A 12,104-nucleotide genomic window follows, 5' to 3' on the forward strand; every position below is an offset into this window, starting at 1 on the left:
TAAGCGTATTGAACCTCTCTTGAATCCGTTCATGGATGTAACCAGTACTTACCAATGAGTGTAACTGTTTTTGCTCAAGGAAACCACGACTTTTGATAAATATCACTTTTTTATCATTTCAATGTGTCGCAAAACAAAATAGTCAACAACTAGTAATATCTTAATATTTCATATATCTTTGTTATTGCCGACAATATATAAGAATTTTGATAGTTGTTTAACGTTCTAAGTTTGTATGTTCTTTCCGAACTATTGACAGTTATACTAAACTTTTAGAATATCGTAGAATATGATAATTTGATATTGATATATACAAAATAACAACGGATCCTGTCATCGGTGAAATCCTTTCAGAACAAATCATAAACGATCTTCATTGCTTCTTTGATAAAAAGAAAAAAAACATATCTGGTATGAAAATTATAATATGTGTATATATGTGTGACCTCCTTAAGCTTCTGGCGCTTCCAGATTAGTTATTGATATTACGACTTATTAAGATCAATTGCACTGTGAAAATGCCATAGGAGATAAATTAATGGCACGTTATGACAGCCGGTGCATATATGTCATTGATAATGTTTTTTATCTGTACTCGTTTGACATAAATGACGAATTAGTGATCGCGACATACAGAAAATCAGGTTTATCACAAATGCATTTTAGCTCTGTAACATAACATTGACATAACCAGAACCAAAAGAAAAGCGATTAGACATGAATCATATATTAATAATTATAAGATGTGGTTCCTTTGCGTAAAATTTAACGGAAAGGTATATTTTATGAGCTCACAAACATAATTAACATATCGAAAACACGTTTGATTAAACTGACTTACAACGATTGTTTAATATAGTATGATTATGATTATGAAAATCAAATCATTCAACTAGTAGTCTTTTGGTCTTAAGTTTATTTTAACTTTAATTAATAAAAGTTTGATATTTCAGGTTGAACTCATTCATTCCCACTTTGAACAAAAAAGAAAAAAAATGCTCGGTTCATTATTAATACACTGAAAGAGTAGTTTTTAATGTGAGAACAATTTAACGGAAAAGTATATTTTATGAGCTCACAAACATACAGTACGCTCACCGCGGGTTTTGCTCTTTCCGCGATACCACCGCGGACGATTTTTTTTATCGCGGACAAACGCGGAGGTTCGTCCGCGATGGGAAGCCTAATTTCCACGCGATCCCCGGTGTTCAGTTGTTTCCACCGCGGACAAAATTCTGACGACCGTTCTTCATTTAATATTTTTGTTATAAACGTCCACAAAACTATTCGTACACATACCAATATTTTTACAACTGAAATCGTCATTTATCACTGTCATCTTTACTTGTTCATTCCTTGTGGTTCTATAAGTATTATTGCTGTTAAACTATATGGGAGCCATAAATATGATACTTAGTAAAAAAAGGACATTTGTGCTGATTTCTCAATGATGACTGACGCTACAGTACATGTCCTGTAAGAGGTCGATGAGTGTGAATACAAGACAGGACATAAATAAAATACATGTACATATATTAGAAATAGAAGAAAAAGATATTTAAACCATCTATAAGAATTTATTTGTATGCAATTATATTCTTTAAAAACGGGTAGACTTGTTTTTTTGTGTTTTTTTTTTTTACAGTAAAAATCCCGTCGAAAATGGACATGAGAAATATGCATGACACTTGCCAAAAAGTTTATGTATACTGTACATACCGTATATATATTTGACACAAATTCAAAAAGATTCTCTTTGCCATCATGTCAGATATTGTCAGATATTGTATATTGTCATATTTTTTATGATCAACATGCAAATAAACAGAAACAGTAAAACGCATCTGACAATTGAAAGAGACGTCCTGGAATATTGCCTGAATAAAATTGTTGAGGGTTACGTTTTCAAAGTTTTTAAATAAGAAACAAAAGCTGGCATATAAATTGTTGGGGATACGGACAAAAGCCCCCCCCCGGACGAAAGCCCCCCCCCCATCTAAAAATGACAAGGTGGACAAAAGCCCCCCCCATGAAATTTTCACATAGGACAAAAGCCCCCCCCCCATAAAAAAGTAAAGGTAGGACAAAAGCCCCCCCCCCATAGTCAATCAAATTTATATAAAGTGTATTAAAGTTGTGTTTTTTATGTGTTTAAAAGATATGTATGGACATCACATGTAGATGACATAGTGCTTAAGATATTAATTTGATTCCTTTACAAAAGTGATTAAACATTACTACTTTACTGACCCTTGTTGTGTATATGAAAAGCTATGAATTCAGTATCGCATGCATACATTATTTAATTTTTTATCATAAACTTTGTTATCACTTCAATATCTACATTATAAATAAACAATAAAACAAATTCTTTTCATTTTTATTTAAAATTTTGTGTGAAATTTGATGAATTTGAGCACCTGTGCGAGTGAAAAAAGATGGGGGGCTTTTGTCCTACCTGTATTTTTGATGGGGGGGGCTTTTGTCCTATGTGAAAATTTCATGGGGGGGCTTTTGTCCACCTTGTCATTTTTAGACGGGGGGGGGCTTTCGTCCGGGGGGGGGGGGCTTTTGTCCTACACTCAAATTGTTGTAGTATCTTTTTCATAAATGTCATATGCCGAATTTTTCATTATTTGACTTCAAGTTTCTCACTACCATGAAGTTGCGACGACAATGATTTATCTTGATGTCGAATACATATTATACATTACCCAACACAATAACAAGAAGAAGAACAAGAAAAACACTGCATTTGTACATGTACTTTTATTACAACAAAAAAGAAAGAAAACAAACAAATTTTACATATAGTTACATGTATATGTACAGTACATGTCACAGTTCATGTACGTACGTATACTGATGTTTAAATACAGTCATTAATTTTTAAAATTTAAGGTTTCCGCCGCGTTGACCGGTGTTTGACCGCCGCGTTCCTCCGCAATTTACCACTGCGTTCCGCGGGGGAAACGGTTTCAGCCGCCGATTTATGTCCGCGGTGGTGCAAATTTTCTGTCCGCGGGGTCACGCGGACAATATCTGAGCAAATTTTCGTCCGCGGTAAACCTCATCCGCGGTGTCACGCGGGTTTTGAAAAAGCCGCGCTGAGCGTACTGTAATTAACATATCGAAAACACGTTTGATTAAACTGACTAACAGCGATTGTTTAATATAGTATGATTATGATTATGAAAATCAAATCATTCAACTAGTATTCTTTTTGTCTGAAGTTCGTTTAAACCTTAAAGAATAAAAAAAATAATATTTCAGGTTGAATTCATTCCTGTAATCTGTGAAAATAAGAAAGAAATCACCGGTACATTATTAAAACAATGATTAGTCTTTAAGAATATTCCAAATGTGAAATACAATATAAAGCCATAAACCTACGCAGTAAATTATCACTTTGCAAATGTCCTTCTAAAAAAAGATGGATTTGTTTAAACCATTACAAGTTCGTGAGTTTCATCAATATAAAACAACATATTTAGACATAGATGTATAACAGATGAAGCATTTTAGGTAAGACACTTCTTGTTTTATCAGGGAATTATTTTGTTTGATTCTTACACAAGCAGGATATACATTTTGTTTTACAGAGTATTTCCTTTTAAAGCCATAAAGTTTTACAGGGTGTGTATCATTGTTTTCAGCAGACAAAGTATAAAATTTAGCCATGTCCTTGTAATATAGTTAGAAATATATACGCATTATACGTGTTTGAACATACTGTAACAAACACACAAAAGTAAAGGTAGGGTCCATATTTCTTTTAATTTGACTTGTATGCAGTTCGAGGTATATATATTCTTTATTGTACTTGCGCTATAAATTTAATCTCGCAGTATTTGTTTGCATTTTCGTTTTCTGCGGCAGCTACGAAAACATGAATGACTTAGCTTTAAATTCTAACATTTCCCTTTCGTCAAATACCTCAAAACGTAAATTTCCTCTTGACACTTTTAAGAGGTGAGGAACACACGTACAACACCAGGTCGAGTTTAATGATTTTATTTGCTACTAGTTAGGAGTAATATAATACTCTTCATCAGGCATACGTATATTTAACGGTTTAAAAAAAGAAGTAAAAATATATCGTTAGCACCGCGAAATAGGAAGGAAACAGTGTAAAGTGATATTCTATAAAGGCATGATTAGTTGGTAAATTTATAAATAAACGAAATAACGTCAAATGTCAATAACGTTTCTTTGATAATAATGAAATTATATTCGGCAAACAGTTGTTTCATCTACTAAACTGCTGCTGCTATGGGACGACTGACATAATGATTCAAAAGCTCCTAAGTCGTAAGAATATATACTACATGTTTATAGCTTTACTCTGTTGATAATTAACATTATGATTGATAATAAGCATTGTGCTGTCCGCAGATCATAAAATATTACAAAATTTTATATCCGTCAGGTATCTGAAATAATATGATGTCTGCACTTTTCGAGACACGAGAATCTACTTTCATGTCATCGTAAAGAAATTCAGACATTTCTTCACGCCCCCTGTCTTTCCCTCTCCTTATCACATCTTTTAATTGCATTGTGTGACTGTTATACAACAAAAAAGCGTAAGAAAATGGAGAGAAATGAAAACTAAAAGTTGCTTCTGTTCATGAGAGAAAATGGGCAATATCTTTAATCAAAAAGACCAAGTTTCCAGGCCATCAGGATTCAACCCATAAATATATGAGTACAATCATAAATGCAATGACATATGACTTTTATCTTTAATAATGTCGATATAACTATAAAAAATAATCCTCATAAATCACCTTGTTGCGTCACTGAATTCCGGAAAGGAAATCATAATCGTTTAAGCTTATTATAAGATAGCATTTGTAAAGCTTAGATAATATAATTGTCTGACACTAAATGAAGTGCGAGAAAATTATTACGCGTTGTGACAGAACATATTTAGTATTCATTATATTTAATGCTGATGTAATACTTTATTTCACTATAAAGAATCTTAGATTTTTTAATTATCTTTGGCTATACTGTTCATAATTATGTTCACAAAAGAATTTCAAAGCATCCGATAAAGATAAATGAAAAAGACAAACGGGACGGCCTAGTATAATTCTGCCTCTGAACTAATCGTGTGTTCTAGTTGTACTTTGATACAAAAAGCAGACCAATATCTAATTCACAAAGATAAATACAAGATAATGAGTCTGTCAAATGGATGTTATTTCAACTTGCACAAATATTCCATTTTCCTACTACAGAACGTCATTGTTAAAAACAATATTCTTCATTTAGAACAGAATAGTTTAATATCAGATAAAGGACAATTTTCTTTACCCATAACGTTTTATTGAAAACTAATAAATTACGACAGAACTTAATTTCAATTTTATTCAGATTTCTAAAACTACAGCATTCTGTCGTTTATTCATTTAAACTTCAAGAAACCGGACAGCTCTAGGTTAATATTTGCTGCATAATATAAATGTTCTCAAATAAATGAATATTGAGCAGATTGCCTTAACAGGGTTTGTCTGTTTAAATCAGAGTTTTCAGAGATCTTCGTATAATATATATTTCGTATGACTTAGCACGCCCAGATCTGTCTTGTTAATGTTTGTAATGTTATTATCTCTTTTTAAGACACGTTCCACTTAATGATTTAAGTTGAGTGTCGGCTGAAATATCACTATTTCTCCTTCCCTGTCACGTTAGCTTTCATCGTTATATTAAAATATGCATAGCTTATATTAGTTAATGCCTGCAAAAATTTTCTGTCAATCAGTGCAGTATTTAAAGAATTCCATATCCTATTGGTTCATTTCCTTACCTTGAAGTGCTAACGCTATGTTGATTTAACCAGTTTACAGTGTTCGTGTAGGTTGCATAAAGAAAAAGTGAACATTAGATCATTTATGCGACTGCTTTAACAACTTTAACAACTGGAAAACGGAACATGTTCCTCAATTGTAAATGATGGCGAAATGATAATATCAGTAACTGTTATGTTTTATCTGGTTATACATACACTTAATTATACCCTAGGAACGTAAATAATCATATTATTGTCTGGCTTTCGAAAATGCCCAAATGGATTAAGAATAAAAATAGAAGAATAGGGTTTGTAAAAAGTTATCATATTTTAAGTTTCAAGTCAGAATGGAAGTCTTGCCCATTATATATTTCAGTATTTCAGGTTTAGTTTATGACACAGCTTGCTGTTCTTCTCAATGTATTGTTTCAAATAGAAATTATTGAATTTATCTTAAACAAAAACACAAAATGTATACCAATTATATATCTTTCTTGATTTATTACCATTTCTTATATCCTTATCATTGCCTCTCAGTAGTTGATATATAAATATAACTAATATGTAAAGAAAAAATCCATTGAACAGAAAAAATCTCAATCTCAAAATTTAAAGTGTATTAAGCTATATATCTGATGCGAAATTTATTGTTTGGATCTTAGAAAAGAATTGAAATTATAATTAAAAGAGGTCTGGTAATTTGTCAGCCTCATTGTGGATCTGGCTCAAGAAAACAGAGCCATTGATGGAGGGTCAAAAGAGCAATAGTTAGGCACTACCCGCTTCAAGACAGATGAAGCAGGGATAGCTCAAGCCTACCATCGCCTGGCTAGCTTGCTATCACTCTAGTTGGCGCTCCATAGGAGGGCGTTGTGGGAAGCGCCGAAACGCCAAATGAATATGGCATCCAACCGAGGAAGAAGATAGTAACAGCAGTCGATTTTGTATCTTACAACTTTATATCTTTTTAAACAATATTTTTAAATTTAAAGATAAGCAAAGTAGATAGTATGTTACAATTTCAAATTTATCATATAAGATGTAAAAATATTAATACAGCTCCATTGGAAAAATGGATAACGTTTCTCTGGAAAATAAAGGTTTAGATATAGGGAAACGACTTCTGGAATGATAAAAAAAACCTTGTATAAAATATAAATTGACACTTCAACTTTATTAAAATAAAAGAAGACAAGTATTTTTATCTTAAATCATCCTGCCTCAACTATTCTTCAGTCACATATCTACATATCTGTCATTTATTTTATTGATGAGAACAGTATTAAATTATTTCCATTGACACTCAAAGCTATATATAACAAGATCAATGCGATTTAACACAAAGCATATAAAGGCAATTGTCAGATAAAATCTATATAGTGAGAGTATGTCTAAAAATATATCAAAAATCCTGAGAGGCCCTTTGAATTTATATCCGAGACAACTTACTTTAAAGTCTTTCATAAATGTGAAGGTTTGCTGTTGGCTGTATCGATCAAATCACTTATAGTAGGGTAGCCTTTATTTGCATTCAAAGCATATACTAGATTAACCCGACATAAGTCATTTTAACATTTAAGAAACTTTCATCTGATTATTACATAAAAAAATCAAAATTGTAAAAAACTTTTCACACCATGGCAGCAGCTAGTAAGAACTAAAAGCATTTGAATTAGGATCGAAAATATATAAATCAAATTTGAAATAATGCTGAAATATACAGTATCAAATAAATTTACTTTAGCATTTTTTTCCAGCACAGTTCGAAAGTGTTTAAGATATCCAAATATACTTTAAAATCTATTATGAATATGAATATAATTTGTTGTAATGAATACATGAAAACAGACATTTTTGTAAATTCTAAAGGAAATAATCACAAGATTTGAGAATAGATAATATTTCTACATATCTGTTCATCATGAAAATGCGTGTTTCTCTCATCTTTGGTAAGATGAATTGTATAAATATTATTATTTTCATGTGTATGCTATGCCTTTCATGTGATGTACTTTTATATGCTATAGCTCATATTGCCATGTGTGTAACACTTGAATTGAGCTCTGAAATAAACTTTGAAACTGCTGAAAGTATTGTCTAAATAAACCGATTCAAAACAAACTGACAAATTCTACCAAATTCTGTTCATACGAATGCCCTAATCAGGGTCAAGTAGAGGATGATTCAACGGCATTGTTGCTATAAAAAGGGTGTTTCAATAATATAGAAACTTTAATATTATTTTTTCATATTCACAGTAGCCCAATTATTTTTTTTTTTAAATCTATGAATAAATTACAAAACTATAAAGAAACACAACCATCAAAGTAGTTTTTTGACATTGTACAACAACTATCTTTTTTAAATATGTAAACGTACATTTTAAATTGATGAAACTGTGTATAAATTGTCAATTTATCTTTTTTATAACATGTAATTAGTACGGTAAAATCCATGTTTAAATATTATACGTTCACATTTCTTGTGTAAGATTACGCCTTATTTTATGTGATATTCTTACATGTATATAAAAGTACATGTGTTACATTGTGTTGGCTAATTATGTTGGTTTTTTTTTAATTACCTAGCTTTGAAAAGAAAATAGAATTAAAACTAAAGATAAGATTCAGCATTTTAGGCATGGATACACATTACTTAAATACTTGGTGGCTATAAACCAATCCTTACCTTAAGTTTAATCGAAAGTGAGTACAAACTAGTTCACTTAAAAATTCTCAAGATAAGCCTTGTCAAAAATGTATATAAACTTACATTTAACATCAGCAAATCTCAAATGTACTTTTCCATATCTTTGGTCGTTATGCTGCGTTTATTTCTATTAATTTCTGGCATAGTGTTTGCTAATGGCAGTTCTTTTGAAGAACGTTTGAAAATTCTTGAAATAATGGTTGATAAACAACAAGCCGAGATGGATTTATTGAAACAGGCAAATATCGAACTGAAACAGGAAAATCTCCAGTTGAATTATGACAATACCGAATTGAAAAGCCGCGTAAACGAATTGGAACTTGACGTCTCGAGACTCAAAGACGAGGGTATGCATAACAGCCCAAGCTATGAAAGTCACATAAATGCAGCAATGCATGACAACCTTGACAGCATAAATAAAAGCAGCGTATCGGATTGGCATGGCACGCCAAATGTTCAAAAAACCAATCACACATTCAAAAATTTCTAAAAGAAGTTATGCTTTTTCATGTTTTTTCAAATTTTAATAAGTAATTACATGCCCGTTACTAGAAAATGATAACATTTGATACACCCATTTTTACCCCTGTGTAGAACCTATAAGGGGGCGTTGCTTTTGCCCCCAAAAAGAGAGTTTCTTGCCGAACAGGGGTTTTTTTTTGACGATTAGTTTAATTTTTAGAAAAAAGAAAAATCCGTAAATCATAATGTAAACATATTACAATTTTGGACTTAATTGTTTAGCAAATTGATAGAAGAGTAAAGTTTATGTACTGTCTAGAAAGTTGTGAATCATGTTTCACAAAATTAATTAATAAATGCATTTAAACAAAACAAGCGAGGTTTTACGCACGCGAAGGAATGGTCAGCTGTGTACTTCATACCTTTAGAAGAGCCGAATAAAATGTTACCTGGTCCATTTACATTTGCCCAGTTGATGACATTGAAGGGGAAGCTTTACGACACGAAAATTCCATTACTTCAGTACTAGTAGTACTTGTTTCAGTCAATGTCGTTTTTGCGCATGCGCAAAATGCAACATTGATTGCTATGGAAAAATAGTTTTGTAAAAAGGTTTTTAAAACATTAAAGGCACCTGACCCGTTACCTTATCCAACTTAAATAAATCAGCACACGTGTGACCTCGCTTATTATATAAATGGCAGTTGTTTAAGTTGTTGCCGCACAACAATATCCAAATCATGTCAAAAGAAAAATACAAAACTTTAAGAGATAAATTTCTTCAAAACGAACTTATTTTTCCTAGTTCCTTAAAGTCAACAAATGGATATATTGAAGAAAATTAGATGATTTTCGACAGTGAATTGCAACAGTTCTAACACCGATGCGTTTTGTCCAAATGCAAAACAGTTCCCCTAAAGTGGAGGCATGTTTACTTAAGTCTGGTTCCACGATATTTAATCCAGGTAAACCACGGACTGTTGCACAGTCCATTATTTGTATACGGAGATAAGAAAAAACATTGCCTTTCAATTTATAGAAAATGAATATAAAAATATTTTTAAACAAAATTACAAATTTGAAATTGGCCATGAAGTGTAAAGCTATTGCATGTGAATGCTTTTATGTACTGTGTTTTAATTGACGGCTTGAAAAACAAATCGTGCCATTGCTTCATACCAGATTTACAAAAGGACCTGTTGTTATAATTGGTTCAAGATTAAATAACGTGATTTTAATCATCAGTTTCAGTTTTAAATTTCAAATGTAAATGGGTTAAAAATAAATAGAATATGAGTAAGTAAACATGATTCTTAATATGTGAAATAAAAGATAAACATCGTTTCACCATGTTGTCCCCGGTGGTCAAAATATTGCTTATCAGATAATCACATATACAGAATATCCCCAAATGTAACCCTAAAAGGGAGACACATGCAAAATTTTCATTTCTTCGTTTTTTATCATTCATTATTATGTAAATGCAATCAAAATGAATAAACTAGGCAGTCACAGGAACAAAACTATGCTCCTTATTAAGAATAAACTTGACCCACCTGGGCCAGGTTAGAGCCTTAAGATTTCACAGTTGTTGTCACAGTGAACTCTTGAAACGTTAAAGAACATATGAAATGAATGACTTAGACTTGTTTTAATTATACAATATCCAGGATATCTGTTATTGTGACTTCCAGAAATATCTGTTGTTGTAACTTCCACGGTTTTTTTCAAGACACATGACTTGTTTTAAAACTACTCGGTGATTCTGTCGACGTATAGATCCCGTTCAACATATTAAGATCAATTTACGCTTCAAACCCAAACTATAAAGAAATAATAAAGAAATTCATGTTGGGACTTTAAAATATATCATTTTAGCGTGATTTGAGTGATTTTTTTGTAATTAATTTGTCTTAGTATCCCTTTAACACCAACTTAATAAATTAGATATGAAATGCTGGTAAATGAATATATTTAAATGTCTCATTTCAGAGGAACTATTACAATCAGAAAGGATTGCGTTTCATGTGTACCTTTCTTCAAGCAAATGTTTCAACGATCATCAAATAATTGAATACGACACTGAAGTTTTAGATACTGGAAATGGCTATAATGAACATGACGGGATATACATTGTACCAGAATCCGGAATATATGTGTTTACTTGGACATTCACAAATGATATTGCTGAATATGCTATCACTGAAATTGTAGTTAATGGGGAGACTCAAGGATGGACGATAGCTGATGGATCTGGTCAAAGACTTTTGTATAATCCCTCATCTGGTCTTGTTCTAGCCAGAGTGAACGCTGGGGATCATGTTTTCATAAGACGTGTAGAAGGTCGCGGTTGCACAGCTTACAGTGGCCAGTACGTTCAACCGACGTTTTCCGGATGGCAACTTTCTCCATGAAATTATGTGTTGACTTGATTTTAGAACTACCATTCACAAACAAAAATAGATAAAATGTGAAGGAGCATTTATGTTAATTTTTGCTTTATTAGCTTGCAATTACTACTGTTGTTTATTTGATCATTTAAACCGAGCCTACGATGTTTTCAATTTGCAGTTTGGGTTTTCTTTAGGATGATCTTTTTTCTCTAATTTAGTACTGATTAAATTATCAATTATACGACTTCCAAATGAATCCGTTGTATTACTACTAAATGTACGAGGGCTATTACTATACTACTTCGATATATTCAAGGAAATTTTATCGTAGAAATGTGTGGAATAGACCGATTTAACAGTTTGTTGACTGTTTTCACAAAACATGATAAAATAGTTACAAACATTTAATTTACCCCTTAAACATAAATAGCCCGGCACTAAATGTAAATCAATGTCGACGTCATTCGAAAGTCAAATGGGCGTCACACTTTCTTAACCTAACTGCCGCTAATGCTAAAACATTTTTGATATCTGTGCACCCACATATTGAACGTGGCTACGTACATAGGAGCCAAAACTACGTTATAACGATCAGCATTAACATGAACATTTACAATGTTTATACATATCAGACAATGTATTTTAATAATGTAATATTTTTAATAAGATACACACAATGACCCTAATTATTTTTTTCACGTTAGAAAAACAATCTTAGATATTTTATTGGAGTCTTTATCGGT

General features: G+C 31.8%; 1 protein-coding gene across 1 annotated transcript; it reads left to right on the forward strand.

The window, feature by feature from the left end:
• The first annotated feature begins 8,702 nt into the window (after positions 1-8,702).
• LOC132722095 (uncharacterized) lies at positions 8,703-11,437 on the forward strand. Its single transcript, XM_060706523.1, has 2 exons — positions 8,703-8,853; positions 10,961-11,437. The coding sequence occupies exons 1-2, from the start codon at positions 8,703-8,705 to the stop codon at positions 11,380-11,382; spliced, it is 573 nt and encodes a 190-aa protein (XP_060562506.1). The 3' UTR covers positions 11,383-11,437.
• Positions 11,438-12,104: the final 667 nt, after the last annotated feature.

The sequence above is a fragment of the Ruditapes philippinarum genome, unplaced genomic scaffold (genome assembly GCF_026571515.1).
Source record: "Ruditapes philippinarum isolate M1 unplaced genomic scaffold, ASM2657151v2 ctg8107_1_1_1_1, whole genome shotgun sequence".
Classification (NCBI taxonomy): Eukaryota; Metazoa; Mollusca; class Bivalvia; order Venerida; family Veneridae; genus Ruditapes; species Ruditapes philippinarum.